At 40.4% G+C, this 18,881-nt stretch overlaps 1 protein-coding gene across 5 annotated transcripts in view; it reads left to right on the forward strand.

Moving 5' to 3' along the window:
• The window catches only part of SEC24D (SEC24 homolog D, COPII coat complex component), a 102,003-nt gene that overhangs the window by 24,975 nt on the left and 58,147 nt on the right, over positions 1-18,881 (forward strand). For all 5 annotated transcript variants that reach the window (XR_011537243.1, XM_070609232.1, XM_008534525.2 and 2 more), the window contains 2 exons: positions 3,653-3,764; positions 12,043-12,170. Coding sequence is in view for 4 of the 5 variants with exons in the window: in XM_070609232.1 (XP_070465333.1) it covers positions 3,653-3,764; positions 12,043-12,170 (240 nt within the window). In the remaining variant the exon portion in view is untranslated. The remainder of the gene's footprint in view (positions 1-3,652; positions 3,765-12,042; positions 12,171-18,881) is intronic.

An 18,881-nucleotide genomic window follows, 5' to 3' on the forward strand; every position in this document is an offset into this window, starting at 1 on the left:
CTGTTCATTCCATCCTCCTTGAAACACTTTTTCGTCTGGTTTCTGAGACACCACCACTCATTTACATCTCTGCTTACCTCACTGGTGGCTCTTTCTTGTTTCCTTTGTTGGCTTTACCTCACCTCTCTGACTTCCTAGTGTTAAAAGTGTCCCAAAGCTTAATCTTTGGACCTGTCCCCCTCTCCATCCACATTTACTCTCTAGGTCAACAGTACTCAGAGTGTGCTCCCAGGAAGGCACCATCAACATCAGCTGGCAGCTTATTAGAAATTCTTGTTCTCAGGCTCCACCCCAGACCTATGAGTCAGAATCTCTAGGGTAGGGCCCTGGACTCTGTGTTTTAACGAGCTCTCTGGATGATTCTTAGGCTCACTAGGAAGTGTTGCTTTAAGTGATCCCATCCATTCTCATGGCTTTAAATGAGAATGCAGATGTTCCTCATCAAGACGTTTTCCCTGAAATCCAGATTCCAGCCCCATTCTTCCAGTCCCTCAGCCCAAACAACTTGGAGTCTTCCTTGCTTCTCTCTTTCTTGCACATCTCACGTTTGGTCCTTTAGCTCATTCTGTTGGTCCTGGTCCTGCTCTATGAGTTCGTCCTGATCCAAGCCTTTACTATCTATCCACCCGGATTGTTGTAAGGGTCTCCTGACTGGTCTGCCTGCCCTTCCTGTCTGCACACAACAGCCAGGATGATCCACTGAAATTCTCAGTCAGATCATGTCATGGCTCAGAACAAAACCCTCCAGTAGTCCTGGAGTTAAAAACCAAAGTTCTTACAGTGGGCTGCAAGACCCTGCGTATCTGCCACCCCTGGCTCCCCCATGCCTCCTGCTGCGCACACACAAACTTCTCTGACCTGGTCTCTTACCCGTCTTCTCCATCACTTCAGCCACACTAGCCTCCTTGTTATTCCTCAAACATGCCAAGCATACTCCTGCCTCAGGGTCTTTGCACTTGATCTTTCTTCTGCCTAGAATCTCTTCCCCTGGCTGTATGCAGGGCATGGCTCATTTCTTCATTTCCTTCGTGTCTTCATTGCTCATCCCCAATCTCCTTGGCGGCCGTATCCATATCACTCCATACTCACAGCACTGATTACTCCCTGACATAGCATGTATCTGACTTGTACATTTGTTTATTTATTGCCTGTCTTCCGTACTACAGTGTCAGCTCCACGAGGCTGAGAACTTGGTTATGTTCACTTCTGTGTCTCCAGCTCCTAGAACAGGGCCTGGTACATAGTATGCATTCACATCTTTGTTCAATGAATGAATGAGTGTTAACAGCAAAAGCAATAAGCAGTATTTCTGTAATTCATCCAAGACCCTTAAAATACATACATACAAATCAGTCTAGTATTATTTTTTGTCATAAAAGTAATGAAATAGCAATGCCAGTTGGTACCCGTTTATGTTCCTATTACCCAAGCAACATGCTTGTGCTAACTAAATAAATTCTTCTTTCTGGAAAGAAAGATGTAAAGTCATGCTTATTGAACTCCTGTTACCTGCCAGTCCGAGCTAAGTGCTGACAACAACCCTTTTTGTTGGTGGTATCGTCCACGTTTTGAAGGTGAGGAAACTAGTGTCTCCATCAAAACTCTTCCTCACTCTCTTTCTGTATCTGCAGAAGCTGAGCGCTTCCTGGTCCCCTCTGTCTCTCACCACCCAACGTTCGAACAGTTCTGCCTCAAGCAGCCCACCTTAGATGTGCACACACCTTCTTACCTCATTTCTCCCTTACTCTTCTTGCTCATTTATCTCAAGAGAATCATTCTTTTTTTCTCTTTCCCGATTCTGTTTTATGAACCGAGAATACTCTATGTACAGCAGATAATGGTGAAAGTAATTCTACTGGCACATCTTCTGAGGGAAAAAGAAATCTATACGTTTTGAGGTAGCTTAGGCATTCTCAAGAGTCACTGTCTTCAAATTGAAACCCTTTAAGTACCAAGTCACAGACAAAATCTCCATTGAAATTTCTGTGTGTTGTTTAATCCCTAAGCATGTTTTTTGAGAGCATGCATTTGAGGCAAATAAAAAAAACTATAATATATTTTTAAAAATTACTAGAACTGTTATAATACTTCTTACTCTTTCTGTAGTATTCTAGCCACAATGTGGATTAATTTAGAAATGTAATTACCACGTATGACACTGTTCTTTGGAGGCAGTGCTTGGTAAGTTGCAAATGGCTAATTTAAAAATAAACTTTTTGAAATATAGTCTAGTTGAAGACCAAGAACTATGTTCAATATCTAGATTATCATGGCTTTATCTTTCTTTTGTATTTGACACTTCATTTGTTGAAATGATTATAATTAATGTTGATAATATAAAAGCTACTCCCATTTTGGATGACCCAGGTTAACCTTGTGGTTGAAATCTATAAGCAATTATAGTGTTTTGATTTTTCTGTTTGCTTCTTGTCTCTGCCCATGGTAGCTTTTAGTCTCATTTGTGTCTTAACAGTAGTTATTTTTGGAGCATATTCTATATCCTTAATTTAATAAGAATTCAAGTCCTATGAAATTAGAGAGACAGAAATTGTGTAGATTGAAAGGCAGGCTAAATCTATCTCTGATATGCCATCAAACCAATGATATCAGTGCCAACTCGGGCCTGGATTGGGTGAGATGGGAGAGGAAGAGGAGAAGGTAACATTTCAGAGTTTGGGGAAGACAGTTTGCATGTTATCAATAATTTCTTTAGGAATATAAAAAACTGCATATCTTCCAACGCTGTGTGTTCCAGTCTGGCACCCATCTCATTTCTCCTTCTTTTCCCTCTTTTTGCTCCCTTCTTTTTTTTACCCCTTGTCTCTTGTCTCTCTTATCCTGTGATGAAAGAAGTGAGTGCTGGGAGAAGGTAAAGAAGAAGAGGAAGATAATTATTAGGATTCCCTCTTGTTTTCTTCCTAACTCCATACTACTAGATTTTGCTCATTATTTTCATCCCTGGACAATTACAACAGAAAGACAAATTCATATCTCTGTATTCTTTATCAATAAATATTTTAGTAAAGAATAAGATGTTTCCAAATTAGATGACAAAATATAGGGACTGTTGTTTCTTCTGATTTTATACATAGGCAGAACCCACGTGAGAACACTTTATATTGTTTGTTTCTTGTGTCTCAAGGAGCAGGAGTGTGGTGGGGAAACTTGAAAGGCAAATTGAAGATCAAGAGGGATTTGAGGAGACTAGTTAAGGCTTTTTAGGTTATATATTGTAAGTCGGGTCCTCTGAATTTTATGGTTTTTAGCCTTTTAGAGTTTTCTTTAACTGCAAGAAGTATCTTCTTTAATAAAGCTATTTTCAATTTCTTTTCCTACCAGAATCTTTTTTTTTAATTGCTTATCTATGGTCCCAATAAAAAAACTGAATAAAAATAAAGTTCTCTGAAGGGTCAGGGTTGGAGCTCAGAGTATTACCGGATAGAATTAGAAACTGCTGATCTAAAACTGTGAAGGTAAGCCACAGTGGAACTGAGGGCATGGTTGGTTCTCATGAGAATTTGATTTGAAATGAACTGAAAGCATTTAGAAAATGCCTATTTTTGTGTGCGTGAATAATGAGAGGGTGGGAGGGAGAGAATATTGGAAAGAATCTTAGCTTCCTTTAACTTGCTCTTGATATCTTATTTATCAGATTCAGGTGATCGAGAATGACAGAGCCACCAGAGGGGGACAAGTTTATGCCACCAACACCAGAGGCCAGGTTCCTCCCCTGGTCACTACAGATTGTGTGATACAAGACCAAGGTATTTATTTTCAATAATATTTTTGATTGAGGTTTTAACATTTACCACCATTTTTTTTAAAAGCAAATACACTAACCCCCTTCGATAACACCATCAATGATGGGGAGCCTCTTTATAGCTGATAGTGGGGACCAGTTCACCGTCAATCACTCAAGTACTGAGAAGATACTATCAATTGAATTCTAGTCTCTGCTTGCAGAAGTCTAGAGAGTGTCTGGTGCGATATAGTGCAATATATCAGTTTAAGAGAAGTCTTTCGTTTAACGTGTGGGTTTCTATTAGTTCCTGCCCTCCGTTGGTTTAATTTATTTACTGCATTGGAGACCTGGCAGGACAACATGAGCAGAGCTGTAGGGATTGAACACTGAGAAGTCAGCACGCCTGGTTCCAGCTGGAGCGATCTTATTTTTTATTTTCATCAAGTCCTTTAGCATTTGGGTTCTGTTTTCCCACTTTTCAGTTGGGATGGGGAAAGGCTGAGCTCTCTCTCCACTGACTGTTCTGTGTGTGCAGTCGGTTTAATGTATCTGTTCTTGTGCGGGTTTGGTCTTTCTGGGAATATATCATTCTATTGTTTATGGCAAGTTAAAACACAGCCTGATGAGATCTGAAGCCTCAGATTCTGAGTATACTGTTTTAATGGCTCGTGTACTCAATCCTAGAAGTATAATTTCGGTACCCGGACAAGCGTCTCATCTCAGTTATCAAGCCAGCCACGTTCTAGCTGGGGGTGCCCTCTCTAGTCCGTCCTCTGTGCTGCCTTCAGTGCTGTCCTTATAGAGCAGGCAACACAGTGAGGCGGAAGGAGCTTTGATTGAGAGCCTTGCACACCCCCCCGCACAGGAATCCAGGCTCCCCTCCTTACTGCCTGTGTGAGCTGTGCTCATCTCACCCTTTGAACCTCAGTGTCACCTCTGTAAAATGGGAGGATTAAGACCTGCCCTGCAGGGCCAGGGTAAGGCTTAGAGGTGACTCTGTGTGTGTGTGTGTTCATGTAAGTATGCTCATGTGTATGTAGGGTGCTTGACATGTAGAAGGGTTTAATATAAATTACAGATGATGTTATTGTTTTAGATATTAATATTAAAACACAATTCACATTACATTACTTCCTATTCTAAAAATAATTTGTCCCTTATTACTTGCAGAATCCATTCAAACTTGTTAGTTGAGTTCCCATTAGTAAAGCACGTAGGACTTGGTGTATAGTAGGTTGGACCTACGTGAAATTTCTGACATTTTCCTATCATTGTTGACCCACAAAAATGGCAATTTCGGGGCCAGCCTGGTGGCGCAGCGGTTAAGTTCGCATGTTCTGCTTTTCGGCGGCCTGGGGTTCGCCGGTTCAGATCCCGGGTGCACACATGGCACCGCTTGGTGTTCTGTACTGTAGTAGGCATCCCACGTGTAAAGTAGAGGAAGATGGGCACGATGTTAGCTCAGAGCCAGGCTTCCTCAGCAAAAAAGAGGACTGGCAGTAGTTAGCTCAGGGCTAATTTTCCTCAAAAAAAAAAAAGGCAATTTCATTTTAATCTAATAGTATGTGTTACATAAGTGCTTTTAATATTTATTTGTTCATTTAGTACTTTAAATAAATATGAAATAGTATTTGAGGCTCCTTACAACCTAAATAATATTCCTGAACAGCCTCATCTCCCACCTTTTCCTCCTTTATGTCTGCCTCAGGTTTCCCACTCATCCTTCCCCTCGTATCTCTGATTCTCACTTTGTGCTATTTTCTCTGCAACAGACTACGGACTGTTTCTTGTTGGCCATTGTATTCCTAGACACTCACCTGGTATCTAGAACATAATGGTTGCCCAGTACATATTTACTGAACAAATGTCCTTGGAATATATAACTGTCACCCATTTACTTGGGAAATTCTTAGTTCTTCCAAACTCAGCTTAAATTTTTTCTTTGAAATCTCCAATTACTTCCCCTACAGTGCTTTGCATACACTTCCATTATAGCCCCATCCCGTTAGATTTTACTGTGGTTTGGGTCTGTCTTTCCCAAGAGACTGTGAGCTACCTGGGGGCAGGGCCCCACTTGTTCATTCATTCATTCACTCATTGATGCATGCATTTAGCAAGTACTTATTCAGTACCCATTACTATTGTGGTTTATGTTTATAAGTGCTTGCTATGCATCAAGACAATCTTCTCAACACTTTATCTGGATTAGTTCATTTAATCTGCCCTATAACTTTATGAGATAGGCGTTAATATCATCCTCATTTTATAGAGTGTGAAACTAAGGGACAGTGTGCTTAGGTGACTTACCCAAGATGCATAGCTAGCAGGAAGCAAAGCTAGAATTTGAACCCCAGCATTCTGATGCTAGAACCCATATTCTTAACCAATCACCTGCTGCCTCTATTCAGAAATAAAAGACAAGCTTCTATTTTTAAATGAGTACACAATCTGGCAGGGAAAAATATAACTAAATATTAATACAGTGTGGTAAATGTTGTAGAAGGATAAAAAGCATATTGCCATGGGAACCTAAATGTGAAGTAACTAACCAGATAACTCACCCAGCCTATCCTGCTGGAGTGGGGACAGCCAAGCCGAGCCTTGAGTGAGCACGTGTAAACCAGAGGAGAAGTGGGGAGATTGGGAGAGGAAAAGGGTTGCCAGGCAGAGGAGGTGGACTACGTGAAAGCATGGCGGCTGGAGAGAGCATGCATGTTAAGGAACAGCACATGCAGAGTTCTTTGTGATTTTTGTTTTGTTTTGTTTTCTTTTTGAACTTACAGATGATTTTTTTTATTGTGATTAAATACGCGTATAGTAAAATTTGCCATTTTAACCATTTTTGAGTGTACAGTTCAGTGGCATTAATTATATTCATGATGTTATACAACCCTCGTTATTGTCTATTTCCAGAACACTTTGATCATCCTACACTGAAACTCTGTCCCCATTAAACAGTAACTCCCCAGTCTTCCACCCCACCAGTCCCTGGTATCCTTTATTCTAATTTCTGTGTCTATGACTTTGCCTATTCTGGGCACCTCATGTAAGTGGAATCATACAATATTTGTCCTTTTGTGTCTGGCTTATTTCACTTAGCATAATATTTTCAAGGTTCATCCATGTTGTAGCATTTATCAGAATTTCATTCTTTTTTAAGGCTGAGTAATATTCACTTTTATGTATATACATTTTGTTTATCCATTTGTCTATTGAAGGACATTTGTGTGGTTTCCACCTTTTGGCTGTTGTGAATAGCCATAGCAGCTGTGTGGCTGCAGCGAACATCAATGTACAAACATCTTTTTGAGTCCCTGCTTTCAATTCCTTTGAGTCTGTTCCTGGAAGTGGACTTGCTGGATCCTATGGTACATGTAAGGAAAGACTGTGAAGGGAGGAGTAGGAAGAGAAGGAAGGACTAGCGAGGTGGTGGGGTCCAGATCATCATCATCTCTCCTTAGCCTGCAGCCCAGCCCCTGGCAAGAAGAGAGAGCTGCCCTGGAATGGAGCCCTGAAGTTGGCCCAGTCACACCGCTTTGCTGTGAAGCCCCTTGTCTGGCCTGGCTTATTAGCTAACACTTACTAGTACATGGTTTAGGATGTAGCCCAAGGATCTCAGACGTGCAAAAATTCACAGACATAAATAGAATATAGAGTCAGAAGGAACCTTGGCCTTCATTTGCTCAGCTGTCCCACTTTACAGATATGAGGGCACTAAGGCCCAGGGAGGTTACGTGACTTGTCCATGGCCACGCAGCTGGCTAGCGGTGGAGCCAATAAAGAAAAGCACCTACTTTACAAGTATTACTCCTTTGCCTTGGGCTACGGGATCTAGTTTAGGACTCAACTTGTCCCTTGGTTCTATGCTTCTGCCCATCCTATGAGATCGTGTTCAAGCACCTCATCATTTGTGTAGTCACCACTGATCCACATGGCTGCCTCTTAATCGATTTGCTCTTCTGTAGTACTTACCATGATTTGTTGCAGTTATCTGTTTTTATTATCACTCTTTCCTACTAGACCTTGAAACCAGAGGCTTCACTTTCTTGTCTCTCTAAGCCCCTAGTATGGGGCTTAGCTTCATAAACATTTGTTGAATGAACAATGTATTGAATGTTTTTCACTCAGATTATCCCATAGTGCTGTTTATTAAGCATCTCAAAGAGTTTTGAATATTAATTACTGAGATTGTTAAATTATCTACTATAGCCATATCTCTCGTACCCGACTTTTGCATACCTGTGTATATAAAAACACTCAATTGCTTTTTAAAAATTTTATTCTTTGTGTGCATTATCTTCCTGAAACAAAAGTTTGTTTAGTCACCTTCATGAGCTCATTCATATGCATATTTCCCTGTAAAAAAAAAACCATTTAAAGATAACAAATACTTGATTTCAATATGTTATTGGTAATTTTAACTAGTAAAAATTGAGTGCAATTAAAAATTAAAATATTCCAAAATTCTTATTTCACAGTCTGTATAAAATTGTGTGATGATAATGAGGAAGATTTTGTCTAAGTTATATGAAATAAACAATAACAGGGGTTGAAGCATATTCACATTTATTACTTTCTTTTTCTTTTATTCCTGCTCCCCAAACTCTTGTTTTACCCTGTATTAGTGTTCACTTGGAATCTTACGGCAGTGGACCAGTCTTCCTGTCTCTAATATTTTCCTGCTCCCAGAAGCTGTCTGCTACATTCTGGGTAGATTAGTTCTCTTCAAGTATTTATGTGATCATCTTGCCCTTGCTGAAAAAAATGTCGCATCATTGCTCATGGGCAACAGGACTGGCTTAACACCTCATCCAAAATTCACAGCCTTCATGACCTGGACCCAACTTATCTGGGATACAGTAGAGGATTGTGAGAGGGTCTGGTACCACTTTTGTCACTTACTAACCTTTTGACCTTTGGCAAGTCACTTAACCTCCTGGGGTCTCAGTTTTCTTCTCTGCAAAATGGGGTCCTAAGGGTGTCAATCTCCTAGCGCGATTGTGAGACTAAAATGAGTTTACACGTGATGTGACATGTTTATAGTGATGCCTGACACATTGGCACGTACTGTTGTTATTGTTATCCTTGTTGTTGGTACCACCTTTCTGCCGTCTCTCAGACCCTCTGCCGCAGAGCCCCAAACCGGATTCAGCCTGCAGTCATGTTAATTTGTCGTACACAATATTTTGTTTTGTTTCTCTTTGAAGTAGTTGCCATGATGTAAAAACCAGAATATTTTATGTGAAAAAATATTTATAATAGAAATATTTATAAATAGAAATATTTATAAATAGAAATATTTATAATAGAAATATTCCTATTTCTAGCTGGTCCTATAAAACACATAAAATCTGGCAATAATAGATTAAAGATGAAAAGAAGAAACTCAGCTTTCTTAGGTGCAACCTTCCACTCATTCTGGGCCCACTTGTACAGCAGCACACGGCCCGACAGGCTCCCAGCCTGCTGCAGCATCTGTTTGAACTCAGGACCACGAACTTCCCAGCGCCCTGTACCCCCTGAGTCCTCTCACTTTTCTACTACAATTAGTCACTGCTTCATACTCTCTCCTGAGATCTGGGACGCCTCCTCTCCTATCCCTTTCTTTTAGCTGCTCTTACTTCCTCCTTTCTGAGAAAACTGCACAATCAGAAGAGAGCTTCCAGGGATTCTCCATCACATCCAGCCCCTGTGTCATGTGCCCCTGCTTCTGGCCATAAAGGAGCGACCTATGCTCTGGCTGAGAGCCAGCCTCTCCCACTGTGCACCACTCCAGTGTATTCTTACCATAAGTCTCCCCTCGTTCTCTCATATTATTGGTGTTTCTCTTTTTACAGGATTATTCCCATCTTTTTGAAAAAGCCTTCTCCTATCTGAAAAAATACAAATGTTTTCTTGATCCACTTCCTATACCAGTCCCCCCTCTATTCTTTGCTCCCCTCCATAGCAAAACTTGAAAGGATAATTGCCAAGTCCCCCCCTTTCTTTCTCTCTTAAACTCTCTCTAAGCAGACCCCCCCCCCCCAACTGCCCCATTCCACCAAAACTCTCTCTTCCTCCAGCTCACCAGACATTCCTCGTTTTCATCCTTCTCAATCCTTTAGCTGGTTTCCCATTTCCTCTGACTTCTTTATGTTGGAGGACACAGGGCCCAGTCCTCAGTCGTCTTTTCTTCTCTGGCCACGATGATTCCTTTGGTGGTTGTCGTCTAGTTTTGTGGCTTCAAATACCGTGGAGATGCCAAGAACCCCCAAATGTGTATTGCCAGCCCAGCTTTCCACCCAGTGCCCAGACTCACATATTGAATTGTCTACTCAACATCACTTGTGATTGCTTAATAGATTTCCCAAATTCCATGTGTCCAAAGTCAGATTCCCAGATTCCTGATCTCTGCCCACGTGTACCCATTGAAGACCCCTTCCCTGCAGCCCTTCTCGTTTCATTTCATGGCAACTTCATGCTTCTGGTTCCTCAGGACAAAAACTTTGGAGTCATCCCTGACCTTCTCTTTCTTTCACACCTCCTGTCTTCTCACCTCATACGTCATGCCCATCAACGAGTAAGTCACTGTCCCTTCAAAATCTGTCCAGACTCTGGCCACCTGTCAACACCTCTGCTGCTATCAGGCTGGTCCCTGCTGGCAGCATTTCTCACTGGTTGCTGCACAGCCTCCAAACGTGTCTCTCTGGTTCTCTTCCTCCCCATTGCGGTCCATTCTCAAAACCATAGGCAGAGTGAGCCTAGGTCAGATCATGACACGCTTCTGCTCAAAACCCAGCAGTGGCTCCCCGTTTCACTCGGAGTGAAAAGCGGAGGATTTCAAATGGTCTCAAGCATCTGCCTGATCTGGTCTCTGCTACTTCTCTGAACTCCTTACCAGCTGCTGTGCCCCACTTGTGCTCCATTCCAGCCGCACAGGCCTCCTGATGTCCCTCCACCAGGCCAGGCATGCCCTACCTGCAGATACCTGCCTGGGTAAATCCCTCGCCTCCTTGGAGTCGTTGCTCAAATGTTACCTTTTAAATAAGGCCTACTCTGTAACTATTTAAAATTGTAGTCTGCCTCCCACTATGGTACGCCTTAACTGCATGTGCTTTTTTCATAGCATTTATCATCTTCTGATGGCCTATGTAACTCACTCATTTATTAGGTTTACCGTTTATTGTCTCTCTAAGAACACATGCTCTACAGGGAAGCTCTTAGGCCAGTTTCTACAACCTAGTATAGACCTCAGTATGTGTTCGTTTGATGATTACGTTCTTTTGATCATAATGTATTATAATTTAATTTCAAAATTTATTTTAGATAAGTTATTCTAGTGATTCAAAAATATTCTTCATGCCATGGATATTGTTTTAATACTCATGTATGCCATGAAATAAAGATACTTGGTCAGAAAACCTAATGTATATTAAAAATAGATTAGGGTGTTTTTAAAAATAAGATTTCTAGTGGCTGGCCCCGTGGCCGAGTTGTTAAGTTTGTGCGCTCTGCTTGGTTGGCCCAGGGTTTCGCTGGTTCGGATCCTGGGCCCGGACATGACACCGCTCATCAGGCCATGCTGAGGCGGCGTCCCACATGCCAGAACTAGGAGGACCCACAACTAAAATATACAGCTATGTACTGGGAAGATTCGGGGAGAAAAAGCAGAAAAGAAAAAAAGAAGATTGGCAACAGTTGTTAGCTCAGGTGCCAATCTTTAAAAAAAAAAAAAAAGGATTTCTAGTACAAGTAGAATTTTCATTTCTAATTCAGTTCCCAAGTTTAGAAAAAAACCCATCAAATGGAATCATGTTTGACAAAATATCACTTGCAGATATGAAATGGTGTTCAAATCCTTACCTTTTCCATAGCAGATGTGGTGATAGAAGAGGATGAAGAACAAATTTCATTCTTTCATGTTTTTGTGCCTTTGCTTTATTTCTTCCATTGAGTGTAAACACCCCTCAAGTCTGTGAGTTGACTATTAAGACCCTGTTTATAATAATAATAATAGTAAAATATATAATATACTACATATAATAAAATATACTACATATAATATAATAATAATTAAAGCACCTCTTTTATATTTTTTGCACTAGGATTCAGAGTGTTTTATTTCACAAAAAACCTATAGTTTGCCTAGAATATAGATTGTAGAATTGCACAGTACTGCCCTTCTTCTGTTTTCACAATCATGAAGAAAGTTTTACAAATGAGGCAATGCATTGTCTAGAAGTACCTTTATAAATATTTAAATAGTGTGCGGTAGATTTTTTTCTAAGCACATTTTAAGTGTATCCCTTTGCATTTTTCAGGCAATGCTAGTCCTCGATATATCCGTTGCACGACATACTGTTTCCCGTGCACGTCAGATATGGCCAAGCAAGCTCAGATTCCGTTAGCTGCTGTCATCAAACCCTTTGCCACGATTCCTTCAAATGAGGTAAGAATGATAAAAAATAGCAATTCAGTAACTTGCCAATTCCAAAATTCTCTTTTCATCATTTCTTATCCATTATTCTGTATTATAAATAGAAAACTGAAGTATATTTATATAATGCAGAAACGTCTAGTCATTCAATTCATTAGGAAGCAAAAAATCTGCTAAGCTATGTTTTTCAGCAACCTTTATACCAGATACTGATGGACTGGGTCACTTTTGGGGCTGTTGTAACAATGCACATATACAGAAAATACCGAATGTCACAGAGTGACCAATACAAAGACCTCTTGGGTGGCCCTTATGCACAGGGCCCCACCTTCTAGGTGTTCTGGTGGAGGAAGATAACAGAGCCTGAAGGCCTTGGTCTTACTACATCTGCTTTAATAATCACTGGGCCAAGATGCTCAGAAACTCCTCCTTAAAGTCAGTATGACTGGGAAGCATGAGGTAAAGAAATCCTGTATGTTTAGACTTGGAAAGATGTACCTAGTCTATAGTTAAGGGGGAAAAAAGGTAAGAAATGGTATATATTTAAAATTTCTGATATTAGGATGCTGTTAGTGGATCTTGTGATCAAGGCGTCTGCCCTACCCTGCTGCCATTCCTCCTATTGATGCCCCTGAGTGATGGATACCTGCGTGCACGCAGAGACACAAGGCACCATGGCAGAGCTAGTCAAAGAGGAGGTGAGGAAGGGCTTTGCGTCTGGCTGGAGCTTTGACCGTGACCCCATTGCGCTAGTTCAGTAAGCTGGGCTGAACCCTGGATTGCGTTTGCTGTGCTAAAGGCCAGAGCCTCAAATGCTTTTCCCAACTTAAACCTCAGCTTAGCTTTAATGAGCCTGTGAGGCTGGCTGATCTAGTGTACACCTAGCAGCACCTGAGCAAGAGGCAGAGCCTTCATAAGAGAGAGCAGATGTGTCCCTTTCTTGGGCTGGCCATGCCAGCTCGTGTGGAGGTAAAGTGGCTTGGGGTCGGGGAGGGGCCTGCTTTACGCCACCTCAGAGAATGAAGCAAGAGAAGAGAGATGGTGTCCATGGAGACAGTGGCTTTCATCCCCTTTGAGATGACCACTGACTCTCCTGATGAATGTAGCAGAATGCCGCTTTCTCTTCTTTTGGCGAATAGGGTGAATGGTTAGAGTTGGCCATGGAAGAGGCATTGGGCTGTTCCTAGAAGCCAGCCTTACGTGCAGTGTGGTTTCATGTTTGTAAATCAAGAAGTACGTTCAGTATTTACTTTACTTATTTTAAGTAGAGTCTCTTATGTGATGGTCCCAGAAATTTAATATAATGCCCATAAAGTCCCCTTGAAAATCACTGACTTAATAAGGTAGACCAATATGTAATGACAAAGAATTCCCTGCTATATGTAATGTGTGTGTGTGTTAAGCAACTTAACTAGAAGTATGTTTTAGCTATTTTCAGCATATTACGAAAATTTTCAGACATACAGAAAATTTGAAAGAATTCTACAGTGGACATCTCTATACCTGCCCCCTAGATTCTACCATTAACGTTTAACCATTCTTGTTTTATCTCATGTTGATGCATTTGTGCATCAATCCATCTTTTTTTATGCATTTCAGAGTCAATGCACCATTAGTACACTTCCCCCTAAATAGTCCAACACGCATTATTATTAACCAGAGTTCAATATTCACTTACAGATTATTTTTCCTTTTGAGGCAAAATTTATTCACAGTAAAATGCGCATATCTTAAGTAAACGTTTACTGAATTTTGACAAATAATACAGCTGTGTAACCCAAAGCCCTGTCAAGCTATGGAGCGTTACTGTTACCCTAGAAAGTTCTCTCATGCGCCTTCCCGGTCAACCTCCCACCCTTCTCACAGCCTCCCTCCCGTTGTTCTGATTTTTCCCACCATAGATTTATTTTGCCTCTTCTAGGTCCTCATGTAAATAAACTTGTAGAGTATGCACTCTTTTGTGTAAGGTTTCTCCCACTCAGCATAGTGTTTTAGAGAGCCGTAAATATGTTATTGCATGTCTCAGTAGTTTGTTCCGTTTTTATTGCTGACTAGCATTTCTTTGTATGGATGGACCAGTTTGTTTATCTAGCCTTCTGTTGATGGACAGCTAGGCTGTTTCTAGTTTTTGGCTTTTGTGAAAAGCTTCTGTAAATATTCTTACGAGTCCTTCTGTGGACATATATTCACTTGTCTTGGGTCAATACCTGTGAATAGATTGCTGGCCCATGGGGTTCGCGTTCATTTAGTTTTATAAGAAACTGCCAGACCATTTTCCAAAGTGGTTGTACCATTTTACAGTCCTGCCAACATTGTATCAGAGTTCTAGTTGCTCTATATCCTCTCCAACATTTGGTGTTGTTGCCTTTTTAATTTTAACAGTTCTGATGGCTGTGTGAGGACAATGGCTTTCATCCCCACTTTCATCAGTAGTACCCATGAAATGTTATTTTTATTTCAATTTTTACACTTTGAACAAAATTTTTATTCAAAAAAGTACTGGTGAATAATATCATACTCATGTACATACCACTCATCATTAACAAAGTTAATATTTTGTCATATTTGCTTAAGATAATTTTATGAGAATTAAAACTTCACAGCTGGACCAGCCCAGTGGCACAGTGGTTAAGTTCGCACGTTCTGCTTCGGTGGCCTGGGGTTCGCCAGTTTGGATCCTGAGTGCGGACCTATGCGCCCCTTGTCAGGCCATGCTGTGGTAGGCATCCCATATAAAATAGAGGAAGATGGGCACGGATGTTAGCTGAGGGCTAGTCTTCCTCAGCAAAAAGAGGAGGATTGGCAGCTGATGTTAGCTCAGGGCTAATCTTCCTCAAAAAAAAAAACTCCACAGCATCATGTGGTGTCTCCTTTCATCAGACCATTCCTCTCCCTCCCTCTCCTTCAGGGGCAAGCACTACAATGAATTTGGTATGTGTCCTCCCTATATGTAATTTTGTGTATTCACTTCATGCACATGTGTCCATAATAATATGTAGTGTTCTTTTTTTGCTTTTTAATGAATCAATTACTTTTAAAAAAGTAAAACGTAAACATTCAAAAGATGAAAAGGATATATACAATGAGAAAAGGTCCCTTTCTACTCTCCACCTTCACCTTTACAGATAACCTTTACCTACTTTTTATAATTCCTTCTACAAATGAAAAATGAGTATACCAACATATAAGTATCCATACTTTAAAAATATATATATAAATGATAATCTAGGACACACACTGTCTGTACTCTTCTTTTTTCAGTTAGTATGTCTGGCACTCCTTCCATGTCGCTACCTATAGAGCTGCCTTATTTCTAACAGCTGCATAGCATGATATAATAATAAGACAAACACTATTGTAACTATATCTATCAATTTGAAGATGCAGACAGATGTCAGAAATGTGAAAAGTTTAAAATATGAATCCTAAAATCAAGGGAAATGGATTAACATGAATGTGTTTGGAAGAATGTTCTACCAAACCCTTGACACATCTTCTCCTGGGGGGAGCTATGCACTCTCTGCCTCGTCCCTTCCTATGCTGTCTGCATCTTTTTACGGTGATCTTCTATGATCTTCATAATCAGGAGAAGGTAACATTTCTACCTTGAACGAAACCTAGGCAGCAGGTTAATTGCGTATCAATATGGGATGCTTGGGATTTATGCCCCTGGGCAGTGTTAGTTTCAGGGCACCTTGTTCGTGGCAATGAATTTGCACAGTTTTCAGCTACATGCTGACAAAAACTCTCCTCCCTCCCTATCCCCTCCCCAGAAGACAGCTGAGGTCAAGTGTGCGTGGAACACAACTCAACAGGTATTCGTATCCAAAACCAGAATCCACGACCACCTTCTTGTCATCACCAGTTAGTACTGACGATGAAATTATTCAGCGACACATTCCCAAAAATAGAACCTGGTATTTAGTTTTTTGGTTGACAAAAGCTTTCAAACATTAGTTCAAGGCTCCCCCAAAAATGCATATACACATTTCATATACACGTTGAATGTCCGTGTGCTTTCTATTTTCCAAACTTGTTTGATCTAATCAAACAAACAACTCCCTCCCCACCAGCTCACCAGCAGGAGGTTTTCCTTTAGTGAAAAGAAAACTTATGCTGCATTTTAGTCTCTGTGCTTTCCAAAGTCATAAATGGATGAGTTTAGAGTGGTGGCTTATTTTTGGAGTCTGACTTAGGGAGAAGCTCTACTTGAGAAAATAACATGCTCTCTTCTTTTAATGTTGCTAGAGGCTCTGCATAGTGAGCAGGTAAATGTATCCTGATAGTACTATTTTCCCTATTGAAGCTCTTTCTACAGAAGCCCTTCCTTTTTCCTTCGACCTTCAAGATTGCTCTGAATATACCATATATATTACCCTATATTTTTATTTGTTGAAATAGAGGTAAAAAATGAGAAATGTGAAAGGGATGCTAAAACACCAGAAAGAAGTCCCTAAAGGTGGTACTCTCAAAAGAATTGTCTTCCTCCCTGAACATTAACTGGACCTAGGAGAGCCACTGGCATTAGGGACCCACCATTGCTACACCACCCCCGCCAGCTGGATGGGAGTCTGTGTCAGCAAAGATTTGGGCCTTCTTCACAGCCCCTCCTCTGTGGCTTCCATGACACTTTCCCTACCTCACAGACAGGGAACCTTTTAGTTCCCTTTGTTGTTTTCCCGACGTCTGCTGTTGGGATTCGTCAAGGTGTGGACTTGGGATCTCTGTTCTCCTCTCTTCTTTCTTTAGACTCTCTATCCCCCCCGAAGACTGCATATCATCTGTAGCAGCAGCTGCTCTTACTGATGAGAATAATAACAGTCAGAACGTAGACAGCACTCAATGAGCACAATTTTCAGTTTTTACTGTATGTTTATTTATTTAATCATCACATCAACCTATTTATTATCCCATTTTTGATGCAATGAAATGAGCCACAGAATTAGGTAACTTGTTAAGGTCAACAGCTACTGAGTAGCAGAGCCAGGTTACGACCCGGGCAGTCTGACTGCCTTAACTCCTGGAGTCCTTAACTCGAAGTCACCGTGTTGTTACTCTCCCTTACCTGCTCCCACTTCCTCAGCCCCGTATGCAGACATCCAAATGCTTTTCTGAAATCTCTCCTTGGGCACCTCATAGAAACCTCAAACTTAACGTATTCAAAAGCTAATTTCTGACCTCTAAACCTGTTCATTCTTCCACCTATCCATAAATGGCACTGTAATTTATTTAATTACCTAAGCCAGAAACCCAAAACTAAACAATTATAGTTAATAACAGAAAATGAGGGACATGCTGAGTTTTGATATTTATCACCTATAATCAAGGAAATAAGTTTTAAAGTATATTTCTTAGAGGTAAATGGATTACATGAATACAGTTATTCTCCACATGCATATCATTTTATTTGCCTCTATAATAAATGACTCCTCCTTAAGGATAGTAAAATTTTAGGATTTTATTCCTTATCTGGCTAATATTGCCATCATTACTGCAATTAAAAAAAAGATACCCTTAAAGATCTCCTGATTTGGCATCTATCAAAAGGATTTATTTAGTGCAGATTTTTCTTAAGTTGGTTCTGTTGTTTGACAGAACCTTGTAAAGCATGCCATTGTGTTAGCAACGGCCTATAAAAATAAACCTACCCCGAGCAGGGATGATCAGAGAATGTTCCCTGTGAGCATTTGCTTTGGAGATGTGAGATGTATGCTATTTCCAAGGGCATATCGATGTCATCATTGTTTAATATTTCAGAGTCCTTACCATAATTTTAATTTTTTGTGAGTGTTTCAGGTGAAACCCATTGCCACTTTCAATATAATTAAGTATGAGATATTTCTTCAGCAAAAGTAATAGGTTATCTTGTGAGCTTTTTGGTTTAGTACTCTGTGATTTTATTTTATTTTATTTTATTTTTGAGGAAGATTAGCCCTGAGCTAATATCTGCTACCAATCCTCCTCTTTTTGCTGAGGAAGACTGGCCCTGAGCTAATATCCGTGCCCATCTTCCTCTACTTTACGTGTGGGACACCTGCCACAGCATGGCTTGAGAAGCAGTGGGTAGGTCCATACCTGGGATCCGAACCAGCGAACCCTGAGCTCCCAAAGTGGAGTGTGTGAACTTAACCACTGTGCCACCAGGCCAGCCCCCTGTGATTTTATTTTTGATGCTCTATTTTAAGAACTGAGGTAGAAATGGTATAGATTTCCTATGCAAAAGGATTGAAGATTATACTTGATTTAATTTTGCATTTTCTTTAAAATAGGAAATATTTACATTTTGGACAACTACATACATCTAATTATACATGAAATTAAGTAATTTCACCTATAAACCAGATGGCAGAAGCTTTTACTCCATCTGTGACTAGATTCAGGAATATCTGTAGATATTTTTGTAGATTATAGACGGATATATTAGTCAAAGTCATTTCCTTTCTTATTGAATTAATTAGTGCAGATAAACTTTTATCCAAGACTTTAAATTTCACTTGATTTATAATCCCTTACTTATTCTGTGCTAGGAACTGAGGTGGACTTTAGGGATAAGGAGAAAAACAAGACTGACTACTTGCGTCTAGGACTTACAGAAAATCTGGGAGCACACAGCTGAGGTTTGTGCAATGTGAGAAAGGCTCTGAGAGGAGTAACTTCGTTCTATGAGGTTTACGTTCAGGGAAGTTTTACCTTACTTACGACTTAATGAATAAAGAAGTCTGT

Source organism: Equus przewalskii, chromosome 2 (assembly GCF_037783145.1).
Source record: "Equus przewalskii isolate Varuska chromosome 2, EquPr2, whole genome shotgun sequence".
NCBI classification, from domain to species: domain Eukaryota; kingdom Metazoa; phylum Chordata; class Mammalia; order Perissodactyla; family Equidae; genus Equus; species Equus przewalskii.